Raw genomic sequence first — 21,438 nt, 5'->3', positions numbered from 1 at the left:
TTTTAATCACCCATACTGGAACACAAATATGTGTTTAACTTTGCCTGGGAAAATTATGTAGCCCTCCTCTAAGACATTGTTAAGCACTGGGGCTAGGTTAACCCTAAGCCTGTTACTAGTTTCATCTGTTCTAAAATTATTTGTTTGATGTTGGATTCATTTCAGATATTAATGAATGCCAAGAAGACAGTGATGTTTGTCGTGGAGGGAACTGCATTAATTCTAAAGGTTCTTATGAGTGTACTTGCCCAGAAGGCTTCCAGCTAATTCCCTCCAGGGGTTGTCAAGGTACAGCCTGACTATAGGAATGGTATAAAAAGGATGAATACAAAACACACTTGTAACCTTTTAATTAGTGCATTCCAAGAAAAGCTCAGAAGACATCTTTCCTGCTGTCACAGTTTCTGGATATCTCCCTGGCAAATACCCTGTGTATCCTATGGGTCATTTCACTTGTATGTGTGTCAAATCCAATAATTTGATCCTGCCTGCACAAACCATTGCACAAACACTTCCAAAACTCATGAAGACTTCATTATGATGGGTCTTTTTTGCACCAGTTGTTATGATAGTATTTACACAATTGCTAATAGAACATGCAAGTACTAGCAAAATAATGGTAATTCCTGTACTTTCTCTGTTGACATTATGTTGGTATTCTGTTGGATACAACACTGCTGTCTCTAAGACAGTCACTAACAACCTTAAATCAATATACATATAAGTTCCTACATTTTGCTTTCCATGATGATCTGTAGTTATTTACTGGCTACCAAGGTAAACCTACTGATTCTCATCCACTAGGATGGATTGTACACTTCCTTCGGTAGGGCAAAACGTTTTTTGGAAAAGCATAGAGAATATGATTCTCTTGATGGATATTGTTGTTATTTTTCCCATTCAAATAAAAGCCGGTTCCTATGATTTATGACTGAATGCAAAATTAGATTTTTATTATCTGATAACAGGGATCTTCTGTGTTAGAGTTCCTCATGCACTGGGGACTTCAGAAATATTTTCACTGATGTTTTGGTAAATATTATTGAAATTTTCATATAAATACCTTCAGTGGTTTCTGTGTACATATGTATACAAGGACATTATTGAGTTGGAGAAAGTACATAAAAGAGCAACAAAAATTATCAGGGGCTTGAGCAACTCCCCCATGAGGGCAGCCACAACTAGGAGTGTTTAGCTTAGGAAAAAGCCACGTAAGAGGAAACATGATAGAGGTATTTAAAATAATGCATGCTGTGGAAAAAGTGGAGAGGGAGAGGTCTCCTGTAATACCAGAACCCAGGGTCACCCCATAAACTGATCAGTGGGAGACTTAGGACAAATTAAAGGAAGTAGTTCTTCACACAACGTATAGTTAAACTATGCAATTTACAGCCACAGGCTGGCCACCAATTTGGAGGGCTTTAAAAGGGGATCAGACAGATTCATAGAAGAGGAGACTATCACTGGCTACTAGCCTTGCTGGCTAAGTGGTACCTCTTGAACCAGAAGTAGCATGTTTGTATACACCAGTTGCTGAGAAGCTTGGACATGTGGAGGTTTTGCACCCATCCTGCCTGAGGGATGCTGTGAGCAACTGGTTTGCCACCATGTGTAGGGAGTGCTGGATTAGATGGACTATTGGTCTGATCCAGCATGGCTTTTCTTATGTTCTTCTTGAGCAATTGCTTCTCTCTCCCCTGTAGATATCAATGAATGTGCAGGATCCAATCTCTGTTTACCTCACGGGGAATGTATAAATACAGAGGGCTCTTTCTACTGCATTTGCGAAGATGGTTTTACTCTTTCAAGGGATGGCCAATCATGTGAAGGTAAGGTGGATTACACAAACAAGAAAGTTATGGTATAATTTTATTTGTGTCTATTTAGAAGTAAGTCCTACATCTAAATGTCGTATAGGATTGCAGCCATAATTATTTTCAGTGAGGCAGCGTAAGGGCTGATCTTGACAAAACTGATATATAACAAAATACATCCAACTGAATATATATTCAGGAAGGAAATAGAGAATGAAGATACTGCTAGAGAATTCAAATAAAGATATATCTGGCTTGTTTAGCTACTTTGCTACATATGTAGAGTTCTTTTTGAATGTTACAAAAAGAGGTATATAAAAATGTTTGAATGTTACAAAAAGAAGTGTATATTAAGCACTTGGGTAATAAGTGTTGAGCATTCATAAGCACATTCTATGGATTTCCAGATTAGTTAATAAATGTATGAAAAATTAATTCTTCTTATGAAACCCCTAAGAGCCAATTTAGTATCTCTGAAATATTCCAAAGAGCTAAATATTTTGAAGCCTATACCTTGTCCAAGGACAATCAAGTCTGGACGTCGTAAGTTTACTACCCTCCCAGCTCAATATATATATATCTTCCACCTCCATCAATCCCCAACAAAATAAAGCCCAGTATCCACTGCTTGGGCTTTCAGCCAACCAATTTTTATTGTTTTAAAAACTTTGCAATGAGTCTTTGTTCTCATTAGGCCAGTTGGCATGAAAGTTATGTAAAGAATCAAAAAGTGGAAAAAAAGAGAAATCATGCTTAATCTCTTGCTTTTAGAATTAACAGATAAATCTCAAACCAGCTGGGTTCAGGCCAGGGGAATTCAGAACACTCACATATGTTTATAGGCAGGTACAATTTTGGAATTAAGTGGCTCGGGAGTGAACAGGAGTCTCACAAAGTCAGATAAAAGACAACCACCTTTATAAAGCTCGAGATGTAATAGTTTCCCCTTTTCAGCTCCCTCTACAATATCAAAAGAGGTTCAGCTACATTTTAAAAAACCATTAATTGTTTTTCTGGATTCAGAACAAGAGCCCTTGTAGATGCTGTAAGGTTTGTAAGGAATACACACTGGGAGGAAAGGGAACGTTCATTTGCAAGCCAACAACAGAAGCCATAACAGTATCCACCAACCTGTGATCAATGGCCCTCAGAAGAAGGAAGCACAGCATTCCTTCAGGCAGCCATAACAGTCTCTGGATTGCAGGATATTGGCACCACAAGTATTCTTCAGCCACTCAGGGAAGAGGTCTTTGGCCTTCTTCAGCATTAAGAACTGCCCAAGCACTATATAGGCTTTGTCAAAACCTTTCTCTTCCAGCTTCTTGCCAAGTGGATTTCCAGTGCCCACTAAAGGACCCACAGGTTTTTTTCCCCCATTGGCTTGGCCATGAAGTCCCAGTGATTCTAGCTGGTGGCCATGTTGGCTACTGCTCTGCCCATGCTTATGTCAACCATCTCTCCCTCACTGCTGCACTTCCATTTTGCTGTTTGGGTTTTCAGTTCTCACTCTGCTCTGAAAATCTCTTCTTCAGTGCAATTCATATAGTAGTCACTTCCTCTTGGACTCTTAATACCTACACTCATTTCCAGAAGACCATAACCATCTTCAGCTAGAGCAATATAGAGAGCCAGCCCAACAGGGTCTCCACCCCGCACAATCTCTCACATTCAAAATAACCATAAAATGCTATTTTTGAGTTTCTGTTTTCAAAAAGGGAAGCCTTTCTTGGCAAAACTGCATACTAGGCTACCACATATATATTTTCCAATATTTCAACACATAAGGAGAGGATACATGGTCCTTTCTTCCCTTTCTCAGGTCCTGCTAAAAATTATCCAACTATTTATTATTTTATTATTATTATTTTATTTATTTAGAGTTTTTGTATGCCGTCCCCTTGTTATATAGCTAACTAGACCTGGAAAGAAAGCTCCATATAGCATTAATAGGTGCTTTCCTTCTGGGGCTAGTTACATTTTGTGAGCGTCATTTTCATTGTGATTGATGAGGAGAAGAGGGTTACCCATGCACCAGAATCTCCACAAAAATCAGGCTTCTCACATTTGTATTAACCCTTTTAAAACCCACACATGTAGTTTGCTAATGGCTTGTTTGGTCATTTGGTATTTTCTGTAGGGTACCAGTTGTACACTGACTGTTGTTGCATGTTCAGATGGTGGAATATAGAAGAGTTAGTCTTGCATGAAAAAGCAAGATGCTGTTAATTAAAAAAAGTTTTTATGAAAAAACAAGCTGCAGTTAATCTAAAATAGATGCAAATGTTTCTGCTCTCCTCCAAGCTGCACTAGGGGAAGGGAGGAGCAGAGATAGGAAGGAGTGGGAGTTTGTGGCTATTCCTGTTACAATAAACCATAGCTTGTCATGTCATGCAGGCTACATCAATGAGAAAACTCTAGTTACATTGCATCTTTGACAATTTCTCAATGACTTTTAATGCAGAATTTAGCCCTTTAATTTTGTCTATTTCATATGGAAATGAGTTATTTCATGCTTGTTAGAAATTCAGGAAGTTTTGGTATTGGCTAAAGTCATATTCATGCATTTTATGTCTTTGGGTCAATACCAAATGGTTGAGGACAAATCACAACGCTTACAACTGTTAATGTGTGGCCATTACAGAATATCTAAAGCTTTTTCTATGGTGGGACTAAATATAATTTCACACAAGCAAGTGTACTTTATATATACTTGCAGATATCCACAAAAAATATGGATGTTAGTGGAGACTTGGAAGGGAAATGAAAAATAGTTCATGATAGTTTTTCCCCCTGAAAGCCATTAACAAGGATTTGTGCAGGAGTTTCATCATAGTCATAATCAAGGAACATTGACCTTTTCCTTAATGGTAATTATTATTCTTGCTTGAGTATTTAGTAGCTTTCTGAATATTCAGGAAAGCGTCCTAGATGAACATGGCCTCTATTTTAAATGCACCCATATGGATATATTAAGCTTTTTAAAAATCAAATTATAAGATCTTCATTAAATCTGCAGCTCATCACACACATACACACATATATAAAATGAAAGTATCCCCACTTAAAAAACGAGACATGGAACTTGGAATAATACTAATAATCATGCCCAGTAATAATTTTCAGTCAGTCTCCAGAAAGGCCCTCAAAGCATTTCTTAATCTTCAGTATTGATAAAAGCAAATCTTTCACCATCTTAGACAAGACAGTAATTTGGGTAGATGAACATCTGCATGATGTAATGCTTTAAGATGTTTCAAAAGAAAAAGAATGAGGTAATTCTTTCTTTCATTTCAGTGCCTAAAGCCATATCAGCATTGTCTCCTGGTCAACAGTATTATAATTAGGGGTATCAATAGGAAAGAATAAGCAAAAACTAAAATGAAGAAAGAAAACAAGCAAAGCTAAAGGAAAGGAAAGGTTCCTGTTCTACCAATAGAACTGTAGTTTTGTGACAATTGAATTTCATATATAAGACGATGCATGGATATGAAGAAATTTCTGTGCCTTGATCTATAACTTACAACAGTATGAAATCATATTCATTTTTATGTGTAGAAATTTAATCTCAAATGCTTCCTAGTTTAAAGAATATTTCTGAAGCTCATGCATTGGTTAAGTTTTACTGGTAAAAGAGATCTTATGTAAAACAGTTATGCAATTATTTCACATTCCGTTGGTACTGAGAAACATATTTCTTTGTTTAGTGCAGTGCTCTGTGTTGTTGTTGTTGTTTTGTTTCCTGTTCTTTGTTTTTCACAGACCTAAGAATAGTTTTAGACCTGAAAAGTATTTTTACTTAGAAACATACGAAAGCAATATGATTTATTAACTGAGAACTTGCTGATTTTGCCAGTAATATTTCTCAGGACATCTTGACTTACTAAACTAGTATTGCTGTAAAAGTACATAAACAATCATTTCTAAAAAGTGAATGTGATTGTGGAGATAAGGAATTGGCTTTCTGAATAATACCATCATGATCATAATTTTTAACTTTACGGCTTACCCTACATCTCTGTAAAAGTAACTGCACAACACTATCTATATCTATACCACCAAAATATTTGGAATTCAATTACCGTTACAAAATCTGTGCCTAATTGCTATTTATATTATATTTTATATTATATTATATACATCTACCTTTTTCTTCTTGTGAGGAGCCCAAGGCAGTTTACATATCTCCATTTTATCCTCACAAGGGCAACCCTGTAAGTCATGGTAGGCTAGCCTGAGATTGTGCGACTGTCCCAAAGCCACCCAGTGAGCTTCATTGTCAAGTGTGGACTAGAACACAGTTTCCTTAAGGCCTAGTCCAGTATTCTAACCATCGTACCACACTGGCTTTCATCTGGAAACTTTTTCAAAGCCTTTTTAAAATAAAAAAATGTGCTGCTGCTGCTGCTGCTGCTGCTGCTGCTGATAATGATGATGCATGGCTCTGTTTTAATCTCAGAAGATCTTACAAATTCATCTTCTGATTTCATGAGATGGATAAAAAGAATCATACATTGTTCCCTATTAAATTCTATTTAAGATGCCATTTTTCACCATTTTACCCTTCATGCCAGCCATTTATAAGGAAGCAATCTGTATAGGGACAAAAGTAGGTCACACATTTGTACTATTATGGCTGACATGAAGCTGACATGACAAAGTTTACTGCGTGCTTATCAATCGCTGACATGAAACAGGTCACCTGTATTGATCTCTGAACATAAAAGAAAAAAGCACATAGAAAATGCTTCATTAGCTTTATCTTATTCAAAAAATGTAATTAATGCATTTTTGTTTATCACTGCATGTCTGCTCCTGGAATTTTAAATTTTCCTTAAGTGTTCCATCTAGTATTAATGTATCTCATTTTTCAGATGTGGATGAATGTTTCAACAACACTGTGTGTGGAAGTCACGGTTTCTGTGAAAATTCACCTGGCTCCTACGGCTGCCTTTGTTATCAGGGTTATCAGTATCTACAGGATGGGAAAGGCTGTGTGGGTGAGTTGCTAGAATTTGATGAATACTTCTTCTTTGAACAGCCAATTTTTAGGGAAATCTTCATTAAACCCTTTCCTATTATCTTTATTTTATACAAACCTATTCAAAATGAAATAAGGTACACTTTGTAGCCATTTAGCAAGAACATAGTGTTAGGACTAAATTAGAACAAAATCATTTCATCTTTTTAGAACCTATCATTTTTTTAAAGCATCAGACCATTCATCTACAAGACAAATTGTAATAGACTGAATTTAAATCCTGAATGACCAGGGTTTTGCAGAGCCCAGAGGAACTATAGTCTAGCTTTTGTGACAGAATAGTTGAACAGTTTTCAAATTTCACTGTAGTACTTCAAAAAGTTATTTTTCATTATAACAATCTTTATAATGCTATTCACATAATCCATATGGCAAGCTCCATAAAACCAGTAGAAGAGTCAAGCAGACTCAGGGAACAGTGACTTCCCATCTTTAGGCAGGTGGGCTTTAGTACTCTGCATAGTGCCTCTTCAGGATCAAACTCATGCCAACAGTGGGGAATGTGTTTTTTCAGAGTTCCTGTTTCTTCCTCACATCCCTCAAAATTACTGAAAAAGTATGGCTGAATATTTAGGTCCAGCATTACTCTTAATGCTCAGAACAGACTGTTTGATGTATATCCTGCCTCAGCATTTTGATCACCACTGGGAGAAATGTTGAGTAGAGCCCTTCTTTCAAAAGATACTTGCTGAAGATCACTAGGAAAGTTCAGGACTGAATTAAAATAAAATACCACATACGTATCTTGCACTATTCTAAAATAACATTTTGTATGTATGCAATGTACAATATACTGGCATGATTTCCATCAATGAATAGACCTAAAAACATGTTGTAGCTTATCCATGCAAGTCATCTCATAAATTGTGGCTTCAGTTGTAAGTATCTGGGAATTCAGACTGCTTATTGTTAACTCCTACGGGAAAATATTTTCCTGTTCTATCCAGTGGAGAGACGTCATTATGAGAAGTGGCCATAAGCTATAACAAAATCTCATAAATACATAGAGAACCAGGTAGACACACCTACAGAGTTAGCTAACAATTTCTAGACAATTCTCAGTATCAAGGAAAAGCTGTAAAACCTTTATGGCAAATATAAATAGCTACAGTATCCTATTGACTCTTTTCAGTTCATTGTCTGATCTGTTTAGCACATGGTCTGATTGAGCTTAGAAGCATCAGGAACTGTAAGCATATCTGAAATGAGTGAGGAGAGAAATTGCTGGACCATATGTGTGTATCATGCAAGCAGACATGTGTATATCATGACATCTAGTCTTATTTGCAAAAATAAAAAGGAAAGGAGAGGAAAGGAAACGTTATAATCAATTCACAAAGGAAGGAAAAAGTTTGAGTGACAGAAAACATTTGCTCTAATGCCTTTTTAGCATGAAAATGTTGGAACAGAGATCTAGCAGACCTTAGGTTATACTTTTTCACCTGCTGAAACCATCTCATGTTTATTCTGTTGTACTGAGTGGGGATGCATTCCTAAATCTCAGCCATTTGATTTAGTGATGGGAATGTGACCACATGCTGAAATAAGTAATACCAGTAAGCTATGTTTTGCACTACCATAAGCCATCAGTGTTTTTCTTAATTTTTCCTGTTATATTTTAGCATAGCAGATTAAATTTTTGTGTAAGAATATATTCTTCATAGAAGGACAAGCCAAAATTCAAACATAAAAGCTTAATGAAAAACAAGAAAACAGTAAGAGAAGGAAGATCAAGAGAAGTTTAGAAAAATTACAGTAGTTCCCCATAGCTATAACAGTGTTTGTTTGGACAGATATCTGGCAAATGCTTCTGTCACATATGCCCTGTCATTTCTCTTCCACCTGTCAGGGTTTATTTTTCCGTTAGAATCTTGTTAACCAGCCCAACCTATTTCACAGTCACTATACTGGAAATTTAAATTGGTTTAACAAACATTGGTTGCCCTAAGAGCTGGAGCTTGTGAGCTGTTTTGTGAGGATTTGTCACTTATTAGATTGAAATCCTTTATCTCCTCACAGAACAACCCATAAATGGATATTGTTCAAACCAGCCCTGACATTTATACAGATTTAAATGCAGTCATTCCCTCAGCTAACTTAAATAATGGCCTTTTCACACCTAATGCTAAGCCAAATTTTTTGAAATCTGGAACCAGCTGCAAAGAAGTAATAGAAGTTAAAGTTTGTTTTTAGCATACAAAATCTGGCATATTTAAACTATGGCTTGTTGTGATTTCTGAACCATTGGTTTGTTAGCTCTGCTGTCTGCCCTAAATGGAGGTACTCAACAAGAGCAGCCAGAAAACAAAACCTCTCTGAAGCCTGACAAAGTGGGCAGGAGAGAAGTAAACCAGAAATATGGAAAGCAAGCTTTTCTTTAAGTTTGTTAAACAGTTTTCTTTAAAGTACCTTTTCCTGAATGGCCTACAAAATGCCTCATGGTTAAGAACTTTTATCAAATAATGCATTGTATGTGAAATATTTCTTATTAACAATTTCCATTGGGGAGAGTAAAGGATGATCTTCATCTTATATATTAACTCTTCTTGGCTTTTCTGCAGCTGGTATTCTCCTAGTATAAACCATACAGTTTTTCCACTGTGATATCCTGTATATCGAATGTGATTCCTACAAAGGCTCAGGGCCAGACCACATGTTACGCTTGATGCATATTTTGGCATGTTTGATCTGTACTTTGGCCCTGCATGTTTTGCTTTGTTCTTAATTTGTAAGCTGCAGTGGCATAGCAAAGCAGCCCAGTCAACGAGAGGGAACCACACTGGAATCCTGCCAAAATATAAATTGCTTCTTCCACTCCAGCTACTATTTGTGTCAAGAGCGAAGCTGCCATGGGCTCCATTTTTTCACAACTGTGCCATGATCAGCCCCCATTTTGCCTATAGTTGCCATTTACATTTTTTTTAAATTCTCCTCAAGGCCAGGATTACTGTTGAATGTAATCTTTAATTTGGCACTAAATTAGATTCCTTTTGATGATGACTTGTTCATTCACCCTGATTTATAGCATTAGTTTTAGACAATGAGCTACATTGATTTTATTGGTTTTATTTCTTTGATCTGCTGTTTTATTCTTTCTGTTGTATTTCTTTCATGTATTCTTGTGTTTCATGTTTGATATTGTATGAGAGCCACTTTTGGGAGCCTTGGAAAAGTGGATGGTGGCATGCAATATTTCAAATAAATATTCACATTTTCCCAGTTTATTTTATTGATTTGATTGTTTTGATTTCTATATCACCCATTAACTGAAACAGTTGACTATACTTGCACATAGATGGCAGGAACTATGAAATATTACTGATGAAAGGAGATGTATAAAGTCAATATTATTCTTCAATTTTCAGATGTGAATGAATGTGAAATGCTGAGTGGAGTATGTGGAGAAGTCCTCTGCGAAAATGTGGAAGGTTCCTTCCTTTGTCTGTGTTCTGACGAAAACCAGGAATATGACCCAATGACTGGACAGTGCCACTTCCGATCCTCAACAGGTAATGTTCTGTTAGTGTTGAATGTAAATTTATTTATTTATTTTTCAATTCATATCCTTCCTTTTTCCTACAAAGGGCTCAAGGCAGCTTACATCTTCTCCATCTTATCCCCACAACAACAACCCTGTGAGGTAGGTTGGGCTGCGAGTCTGTGACTGGCCAAAGTCGCCCAGTTGGCTCCATGGCTGAGCGGGGACTAGAACCCAGATCGTCTGAGTGCCACTCCCATGCTCTTAACCACTACACCACACTGGCTCTCCCTGTGCTGGACAACAGAACTTTTCAGTCTGATGTAATGTAAGGAGGCACTAAAACTGTAATCAGTGGGAACATAAAAGTATTTTAGCACATCTTTAAATTATCCTGCCACAGATTAAGTTTTAAAGTACTGCTACTATTAAAAATAATAATGTGGGTGTCTCTTACCATTTAGAATGTATGCTTGTTTTTTTCAAAGTGTAACAGAATTTTGCTATCTAGGGATTAATAAAGGTGCAATCCTGAGTTGTGTTTCTGATAATATACAAGACGCCCCAGCCTGCCCTTGGCTACAAGCCAAATGCAGGGAGGGAAGTGGAGAGGCCATAGAACACTACATGTCCCAGTCTCTGTGTTTCCTTCTATTCCTGACCACCAGCACGGCCCCTTTTCTCTGTCTCTGATTTTTCTGATGAGCATGGAATTATAACCTCATAAAAGAAGCTTTCTGTGGTGGCGAGGAGTGCAGGGTATATGTGCATGTGTGTATGAGAGAGAAATCCATAATCAGGTGTTCTCCTCCATGCTCATAGCTCTGTCTACAAGTATAGAAGAGATATACAGCATCCTATGGTGCCCAAGATGTGGTTTACAGATCATTACTTTGCTTTTGAATTTGTTCATGTTTTACTTACTTATTCCTATTTATGTGATGTCCATTTCTAAAAACCATACGAGTTAGAGCGTATTTAAAAGTTTTAAAAAGCATCTTCCAACAGTTATTTATTTATTTATAAGTATTCTTTATATAGCTTCCATCATTTCATGCATGTGTGTTCATCTCGCATTGACTGTATCATCAAGAGATAGCTTCCTTATTCATACATGTGAAATGGTGATAAAATAGTATATTAACCACTCCAAATATAAAATTTATAACACCAGTTTTCATGTCAAAGATGATAAATACTATTGTGAGCATGCTGTCTGCTTACTGTAAATGGGTTATCAGCATGTTTTTGCCTTTATACCTATACTTGATTTCTTCTGCTTACTATAGCATGATTCACTGTACAAAGTTGTATTAAAATATGTCACAGAAGTCTTTAATTTACATCAGTCACAATTGTTTCATTTAGTGGCTGGTTCAAATGGTTCAAATAAAATAAGACACAGTTATGAAATAACCTTGCCCTGAGTTTCTAACTTGCTTATTGCACTGGATTCTCTACTTGCTGTAAGGCAGATCAGGTGCTTGCTCATTGGTAAAAGGCTGTTCAGAAATATCATTCAAAAGAAACTAGTCACAAACATTCCTCAGCTATTGCTCAGATGTTCATTGAGATAAGGTCTGTAGCACCTGTCACTGAGAACCAATTAAGAGAGTCAGTGTGGTACAGTGGGTTAGAGTATGGTCTTGGGAATCAGGCGATCTGAGTTTTAGTCCACACTCAGCCATGGAGCTCATTGGGTGACCTTAGGTCAGTTACAGACCAACCACAACAACAATCCTCTTGTGAGGATAAGATTAAGAGGAGGAGGAGAATAATGTAAGCTACACTGGGGAAGGAAAAAGACAGGATATAAATATAATGGATGAATGAACAAATGAGTGCAGCTTCACTCCTCAATTCAAAGAATGGTAATGATGGCCTGGTTGACACAGTATGACAAGCCAGAATATGGATTCAGTGTGAGTTGTTGAATCATGGGTTGCTGTGTTGTGTGAACCCAGCTGTGCTAACAAACCGTGATTTATTAACCATGAACACAGCCCAACGATAAACCATGAGTTGCTTTTGTGGGTTGTTTGTGACTGACAAACTATGGTTAGTAGCATTGGGGTCTACATGACACAGTGACGCAGTAACCCACAGCAGCAGCTCACACTCTGCCCATAATCAATCCCCCACTCTGGCTTTTTGTGTTCTCTAAACCCAGCCATTATGAAACCTCTGTAGAATGTCTAAATTCCCCAGTAGCATATACACACAGCAACAGTGAAATTCACATCGAGGCACTAAGACCTCTGGATTTCAAAGCTTCAGGATACCTTAAGAAATATTATTTTCAGCTTGATGCATCCATTGCAGTTCCCCTGCTTCCACTGCAGCAGCCAGCAGTGCTAATACACACAGATCAATATCTAGATAGTTTGCATCTTGCCTGTCCTGCTTTCAGAGAATGGAAGCCACATGTTCGGAAATGGAGAGCTAGGGTTGATTGCATCTGGAATCTCTGCAACATATCCTTCTAATGGGTTGTATTTCAAAGCAGCTGACCTGATTGGATATAATTATTCCTTAGATTTCATACTTTTCCAATTTTGGTGATGTAATTCTTGGATCAAGTTATATACCAATATATATATAAAACAAGTTTTTTAGGATCTGATCTGTTTAGAAATTTTAGAGAAAATACATTTAATTCATGTTTCATAAGAAAAATTTTAAAAATATCTTTTAAATATGAATTTTCATGCAGATTTTATCTTAGATTCATGTGGAAGTAGAATGCAACAGACTTGTGAATGGCATGTGCAGAACTGATACAGGGCAGAAACAGACTGACCCATCCATCTGTAACCCAGATTCCTTCAGACAAACTTAGTTGTGTGATCCTTCTGTATGCATTTCCAAACCATACTGAATTTTCCAGATAACTGCAAGGAAAAAATGTAGGTTATTGCCATAGTTCCTCTGACTAAATACATGCCTGCACATATTATCTTTGAGGACTCTGATCTGCATTTCAAATTTTCTGTGGAGTTTTTGGATATCAAACCCTATCCATATTCATGCTTCTTGGCCAGCATGCTGGCCAGTGATTAAGGTCACCAGGTTTGGGAAGGCTGCATATAGCAGGCTGAAATTTTACTGATTGACATCAGTAAAAATTGATACCGGTCATTGACATCTGTGAACCTTCATGAAAGTCTGGAACTTCCTGCTGTTACTAAAATATATGCTACTTTCTATCTGATTCTTCACCTATCAGGTGAGGTACTGTGGGCTATGACTCGTCTTCTCTGAAGTCTAATAATAGATCCTGCCTTCAAATGCATAAGCAAGGTGCAGAGTGCAGATCATCTAATAAAATCCACCCATGCAAAGGGGTCTTGCAGGTGCATTTCAAATGTCCTTTTCCCCAAAGATAGTTTGCAGCATGAAGCAATCAAAGTCCAAGCCCATCTGTTAAGAGGCTAATAATAGGAAGGAAGCATGGATATGCAGACCCAGATCTGTCTATGCACATTTCTTGTGAAAGACACATGAATATGTAAACCTAGATCTGTCTGTGTACATTTCTTTTCTTGTTTTAGAAAAGTTTTGTGTCTCACTCACTTTCCAAACATTCATGACGCCTGCCTGACTAACCCTCAAGTCACAGCTGTGTAAACAGCTTTTTTAACAGTTCTGGACACATAACAGGAGGAGAAGCTGAAACATAAAGTATGGGATTAAATAGTCACAGTGAATTTCACATTCCAAGGGGGTGGCTGTGTTAGTCCATTGCAGCAAAAACAACAGAGATGTACCGGCACTGCTGGGATTCTGTATTTGTGCCTGAAACTTTGATGCCACTTAATTTTAATCAAGATTCTCCTCATATTCACCCTTACTTGCCTATTTCAGTAATTATTCATGAATTGGGATTTGGTCTGCAAACACTTATCCCACATCAATTCTTTTAGGTGCCACTGCATGCTTTGTTGCTTTTGCACTGAGGAGTTCATTTCTTCTTCCCCCTGGGCCATTCTCTGGCACTCCTTTTGTTAGAACACGGTGTCAGAGCTGCTGTGGTTTCAGGGTGGAGGGGCTGCACTTTGAGATTCTGGCTCTGGTTCATCTCAACATATGGCCTGTGTCCAATGAAAATGTATACTTTGGTGGCTGAGGTACTGAGCCTCCTCTCACCTTGGGAGAACCAATTTAGTTCAACTGTATTTTTTTGACATATGATAGTCTTCATTTGGTTCCTATTGGACAGGGAGTAACACCACAAGGCCACTGTACATTATGAAATTCAGCACATTATGGAAAACTGGAATTATCTGATGAGGCGAGACCACAGACTAGACTAACAAAGATAAAATAGCACTCAGCTGGGTGTTTCCCCACAGCACACTTAGTGACTTTGGCAAAATATCAAAGAGAAATGAGGGTGCTTGTGTGCTAAATTTGAAAAGGTTTGTATGTCAGTTTGTGTCCAATGAGACAAACATTAATTCTTCCAAAGAAAGAAAAGACCAATTTAAATGTGTGATAACTATTGAATGAAATATAAATACTATGGCTAAATTTAACTATTTTATGCATCTCGGCTATAGAATATTTTGAACACATTACAACGAATTATTACAGCAAAAAAATTCCAACTGATGTCTTTTGCAATCATGCCTTAATACCACACAACACAAATAATTTCCATTTCTTTCTGTGAAAGACTTCTGTTCTGTTGGCAGATTCTGTAATGTATAGAAGTAGAATATATGCATACACACATCTTTAAATCCATGAAATTATCTTAATAAACACAACCAGTTTGTTTCTGAATATACTTTTTATATATAACGTTGAATCTTTTATTGTTGTTCTTAGGTTTACCAGTAGATACAAAAGAACTAGCAGATGAGAAGAAGGAATGTTACTACAATTTAAATGATGCAAATTTTTGTGATAATGTTCTAACATCCAATGTTACAAAACAAGAATGCTGCTGTACTTTGGGTGCTGGCTGGGGTGATAACTGTGAAATATTCCCATGTCCTGTGCTTGGAAGTGGTAAGTGTCCATTCGCTATTCACTTGTTTCTACTGCTAATATCATGAAGTCAATAAGTGGCTCTCACCTGACTGATCATGCTATATGAGCAATAATTCCTTACTTCAAGGAAGTAATCACTATTTTCTTCTGTGGGACTTACTCCCAAGTAAATTACAGGTTTGCAGTTTTTAAATTGGAACAATGTGCAAAAGCCCCATTGAACTTATTTATTGGTACCCGACCTTTCTACCAAAACAGACACTCAAAGCAGTATACAAAACAAATTTAAGACCCATTAAATTCAGTGGAACCTCTGAATAAAGGAACTATTTACAAATAAAGTGGCATTTATAAAGTAGCAATAAAATGGACAACATAAAGTCCAGCTGTTAGTTACAATAAACTGTTGTGGTATCCTATCTCAGATTCATGTTTTTCAAGCTTTAGTTGACATTGGCTTTCTTAAGTCATTTAATATTACATGAGGAATGAATGTTACATTTCTGTTATAGAGATTATTTATCTGGACCTCAATATTAAAAATATTTCAATATTCTAGATGGTCTTGAAGTACCTTGAATATTTTATTTATTTGTTTATAGAAACACACACATGCATATTCTTCCAAATAGAGAGTCTGCATATTTGAAGCCATTTTATGTGGCTCCTCAATGTAAGAGTTTGAAAACTATGGAATTCTAATTTCTCATGTGCTGCTTGTGATGTAGGACAGAAATTCTGTTCATCCAAGATTAATGGAAAGAATATAACTATAAGGTGTCCACACCATAAGAAGCAGTCCAGAAAAGGGACAGTTCACATAGGGAGGTTTTTTTCATACACAGTCTGTTAATTATTTAAAATATTTCTCTCCAGTCTTTCAATTAAAAAGTAATTCTCAGGAAAGACTACTCTCACTAAATAAAATAATAATAAAGACAGGAAGAGTCCTGATTTTCTCCTGACATAGTCAGTGGGGAAATGTAGTTATGATCACATATATCAACAATTTGTTAAAAGCAATCAACATATATCAAAATCATCAAGCATCAGCAATTCATGTCACTACTTTTTCTGCTGATGAAATCACAGAAATTATTGTAAACTAGATTCATGCTAACTCAGGTTATACATTTGACTGTATCTATCTTCTCCAACATGGTATCCTCCATATTTTTGGACTCTGACTTTTCTCAGTCCTAGTCAGAGGGCCAATAATCAGAGATGGTGGAAATCATAGCCCAAAAGAGATGGAGGACACTACGTTACAGAAGACTGATTTGTGTGGAAGTCTAGCTGGAGTTCACCAAATCTATTTGCATGGACAAAAAGAGGATGGTGTGTGAAAAGGTCATTTTTCCAATTTTTTCCTTCATTATCAGCTGGGTTTCATCACACTATGAAAAAATGCCAGTTCAAATGAAGTTTCTTTTCTTTGTTTTTTTAAAACACCATTTCTTTTTCTTCACATTGTCCTTGAATCAGTGAGTGCTGAGTTAGCAAAAATGTGGCTAGAGAAGAAATCACAATGTGTAAAACTATAAAAATGGCTTTATGTGACATGTGGTATCTATCTCAATGTAGGTTATTCCCCCTGATCTGAATTGTACCATCCAGTTTGCATTTAGGTTGGTTGGAGTTTAGACAGTAAACCACTCTAAAGTTCATATATATTGGCTTTTATGTGGTATCAAATCCTCCCTGTCTTATGCTAACTCTATGAATGAATGCCAAAATGTCCAGTCCTTGAACACCCTGCGCAGCTCTTGTAGACATATATGTCTATTACACACACAGAAGTCCCATTAACTTTAGTAAGACTATCCCAAAGGTATGCAATTGTGCTTTACACATTTGGATGCAAGTTTGTGGAATGCCATCATGGCTATGGAAAGTTAAATTGCTGTGTGTAACTTTTTTCAAGAACCTTTCTGTGGTTGCACATGGAATGCCATGTGCATTCCATCTTATGAAAGTGCTATGGTCACTGTCTTTAACAAAATAACAGCACATACCTGAATCTCTTTAATTTTTCTGAAGAGGTGTTATGTTAGAAACAAATTATATAAAATAAAAAATAGTTCTTAGAAAACAGAAGTGCCAATTTAAGATGTGCCAATTATTATAGAATAGTTGCCATCTGTTTCATATTGTGATGCATGAGTACATTCTGACTGAATTCTTGGTTTCTCTTCCTGCTAGCTGAGTTTACTGAACTGTGCCCTGAAGGGAAAGGGTTCATACCCTCTGAAGAGACTTCTTACGGAGCCATTGCACCAAGTTACAAAGGTCAGCCTCAGTTATATAGACTGAATTATTAGTGTTTCAAAGATCCTAAGAGAAATTAGAGCTTAGTTAGAAACCATTTCTGATATAGTGCTGTGCCAATTTTTTATGAGGTCCCATTTTTAATGTGAAAGTTGCTGGTTTGTGGAGGTGAGGGAAAGAGCCTGCAATAAATCCCTACAACATTCACAAAACTTTAGGATTATGTTGATTGATTGATTGATTTTATGTACAGCTTTTCTGCCCAATCAAGACTCCCAAGGCAACCTAAAGCACAATTACAAAATAATGAGAATATTAATACCAACTCCAAAATAAAGGCACTAAGAGAGCAACATTAATAACAAAAGCACATAAGGACAAAATGCATGCAGGGTATGCATTCAGATGAAATCTATTTTGAACTTAATCAATTAGTAATTGAAGCACCATGCAATAGGAAGTCAACATCGTCATGGCCTATCTAGGATTGCCTGGTGCTTCTAGTCTTGCAGTAATCAGAAGCACTTGCTTAGGCCCTTAGCTGGGGCCCAACTAACTTTGAGGGAATGCACGGTAAGTTGCTCTCCTAACTGCTGGCAAATAGATACACACCCTACTCCTGCCACCCAGTCCTCCTTCATTTCCTTCCCTCTTTTAAAACGAACGGACCAACAATCTAGTGGCAGCAGCTCCTTCTTATTCTTCTCCTCCTCATTTTCCTAGCCTGCCCTTTTAAAAATCAACAGTTTTTTAATTTATGTTTTGAGTAGCAGTGATCCTAACCAGTCAGCCTTCATTGAGCACAGGTCTGGTGCTCAGGTGATCTGAGTTCTAGTCCACACTCAGCCAGTGGAGCCAACTGGGTGGCTTTGGGTCAGTCGCAGACTCTCAGCCCAACCTACTTCACAGATTGTTATTGTGGTGATAAGACTGACAGTAAGAGCAGGAAAGTGATGTAAGCCACTTTGTATTCTTCAAAAAAGAAAAGGTGGGATAGAAACCTAAGAAACCAATAAATAACTTGCTTTTGAGGTGCCATGGCCAATAAGGATGCAAGAGTGGCAAAGGGGCAGTCTTTTTGTCACTTCTGTACCTTCATTGGCTTTGTACTATCTTTGTACAAAGGTACTATCTGGTTGGTTCAGATCACTGCTACTCAGAACATACTTTTTTAATAAAATACTTTTAAAATGGCATGCTTAGGACTCTTCATGCATGCCCATGAAGAGTCTTTTAGTGCCAGGCCAGACCAGGCTAGAAGGAGAGATGGGAGAGTTCAGAGCTGAGGAGCTCACTGGATCACAGGGCCCCAGACCTTGTTCCATGGTCCAGATCTACCTTTGCCACTTCCCAACTTATAAAGGATATTGAATATACTTTTGGGTATTATTCAAGTTGTGCTAAGAACATGCCCTCTTTTCCATTTAGAAGTGGGCTTTTGAGCTTATAAATGATACACAGGCACCAAAGGGAATTGTGATTTATGACTAATGCTGTAGATGTAGAGAGTGGCTATTAAAGTCCCTGGGCCTTCTTGAAGCCTTGCTCATTGTGGCATATAGATATATTGTGGATTAGCAAGTGGCTTGATATCCCCATCTAAAACTTAAAGGCTCAAACCTATACATACTTCCCTAGGAGTGGAACTTACTTATTTATTTAAATATCACCCTACCTGCCAAAAAGCAAGAGTACAGTGATTTCATACAATAAAAATAAGAGCATTCTACACTTACACTTATCCTTACCTGCGCAACAAGGACATTAGCCCAAAAACATTTGGTATAGACTGATAATGTGTAATAATGTACTGGTTTGGTAATGCTGGAAATTTCTTCTAAATTCTTGTGATATAAACAAGCCAATCTTCCACCAACCAAGCTTGTGCCAGTTGGACTGTTTAATCAGGTCAAACAATAAATTCCATTACTGTGTTTCCTTTTTCTTTTTACCTGCACTTCTTTATTTGCATGAATGTCCCTGGTACTTTTCTTTATAAATCCCCTTACAACTATATAATTCTCATGCAGCAAGTCCAAATATGCCATCTTTCAGAGACGTGGTATTTTAAAATTCTTGTTTTGCTAGTGTGCGTGTCAAGTTTTCATCCAATTCTTTAAAAGAAAATTGAACTTAAAGCTGCTCAATTTCTGGAAAAGTGACTGCAAAAATATTTGTATAGCCAACTCATCCTTTCTGAAGAAGTATGCCTTTTAGGATTTTACCTTTAGAGCTGTTCAGCAGATATAAAATTATTTCTTGGCATAACCTGCACTGTTGCCTTGAGATAAATGGAGGTCAATTCTGTTTAAAGCAACAAGCTTACCCCTGAACGATTTGACCTAATTTGTATTTGCCTTGTGTGTAACCCCTAGTTGATTTTGAGGAAATTGGAATAGAGGCATGGTAAACTCAAACAAACAACTAGGAAAAGACTCCAAATGCAACAAAAATGTGGGTATAAAATAATTCATAAAGCTGAAAGGTTATGTACCCAGGGTATATTTTTCTATAAAATATGATTAAACTAATACTTTGTGGACTGACTGTTCTGTCTATCTAAGCTTAAGCTTCATTATATGAAAGACATTATAGCTACAGAGCGATTTTCCCTAAGTTTGTACAAATGTCTGTCTGTCAGTTTAAGTTATATCAAAAACCCCCAGATACCAGAGTGATAAGTACCTTTAGAATTTTGTGCAGTAATATTTATAGTTATGGCTGTGTGGAGGAAGCCACCATTGCTGGAATCTCCAGAGCAGGCGCCAAAAACAAATCGTTAATTCTCAGCAGGATTTTAAATCAGACACAACATGGAGCAAGAAAGGGGCACAAAACTGGGGTGTTTCCTTAGCCAACATAAGCAGAGATCATGAAAGCAGTTCCAGGGGGTGAAAAGTATGGTGAAGTACTTGACAAAAACTGCAGTCCTTGGAGCGCTAACATCAGAGTGGTCTCACTGACTTCTGCAAGACTGTGTCTTAGAGGCAGCCTGAGGAGCATTGCTTCAGCCACACATGGAAACAGAATCATGCATGAAATGGAATTGACTGATAAAACAGAACATGCCCTTATGGGCAGAGCACTTAATATAGACTTCCATGCTAAATAAATATAGTAGTGTGCCTGACATCGCACAAATAGGGACATATTTGAGCTGCAACAAAGCATCTGGGGTGTTTCCAGGTTTTAACTGTATTTGTATTAGATTTATTTGTGTGAGCTGTCCCAAGGCTATATAGCAAGGGGATGGCATACAAAAACTTTAAATAAATAATAATAAATAATAATTTTACCACTTCCTGAACCTACCCAATCAACCCAGCTCTGCTAGATTGCCCAAGCCAAGAGGGCACACCAGTGAATGGCACCAGTTGAGGGATTATTTTGTTCTTTTTAAGACCTTGAGGTGGAACCAAATTTGAAGGTTAAGGAGTAGCCCCGCCCTTCTCATGATGTGCTCTGCATATAAGTTAAATAGGCAGGGTGACAGTATACAGCCTTGCTGTACTCCTTTCCCAATTTTGAACCCATCAGTGGTTTCGTGTCCAGTTCTCACTGTTGCTTCTTGACCTGCATACAGGTTTCTCAGGAGACAAATAAGATGGTCTGGTACTCCCATCTCTTTAAAAATTGCCACAATTTGTTGTGATCCACACATTCAAAGGCTTTAGCATAGTCAATGAAGCAGATGTTTTTCTGGAACTCCTTAGCTTTCTCCATGATCCAGCATATGTTGGCAATTTGATCTCTAATTCCTCTGCCTCTTCGGAATTCTGCCTGTACTTCTGGTAGTTCTCGGTCCACATACTGCTGGAGTCTGCCTTGCAGGATTTTGCAAGCAT

At 37.3% G+C, this 21,438-nt stretch overlaps 1 protein-coding gene and 1 pseudogene across 13 annotated transcripts in view; one reads left to right on the top strand and one right to left on the bottom strand.

The window, feature by feature from the left end:
- Positions 1-21,438, top strand: part of LTBP1 (latent transforming growth factor beta binding protein 1) — a 242,920-nt gene that overhangs the window by 193,389 nt on the left and 28,093 nt on the right. For all 13 annotated transcript variants that reach the window (XM_044451089.1, XM_044451347.1, XM_044451264.1 and 10 more), the window contains 6 exons: positions 166-288; positions 1,704-1,829; positions 6,686-6,811; positions 10,218-10,361; positions 15,161-15,343; positions 17,528-17,614. In XM_044451089.1, coding sequence (XP_044307024.1) covers positions 166-288; positions 1,704-1,829; positions 6,686-6,811; positions 10,218-10,361; positions 15,161-15,343; positions 17,528-17,614 — 789 coding nt within the window. The remainder of the gene's footprint in view (positions 1-165; positions 289-1,703; positions 1,830-6,685; positions 6,812-10,217; positions 10,362-15,160; positions 15,344-17,527; positions 17,615-21,438) is intronic.
- Positions 1,847-6,678, bottom strand: LOC123034551 (annotated as a pseudogene).

The sequence above is a fragment of the Varanus komodoensis genome, unplaced genomic scaffold, assembly GCF_004798865.1.
Source record: "Varanus komodoensis strain SLA01 unplaced genomic scaffold, ASM479886v1 scaffold1, whole genome shotgun sequence".
In the NCBI taxonomy this organism is placed as follows: domain Eukaryota; kingdom Metazoa; phylum Chordata; class Lepidosauria; order Squamata; family Varanidae; genus Varanus; species Varanus komodoensis.
The sequence above is the reverse complement of the archived record's forward strand: the minus strand, read 5'-3'. Positions and strand labels throughout refer to the sequence as shown.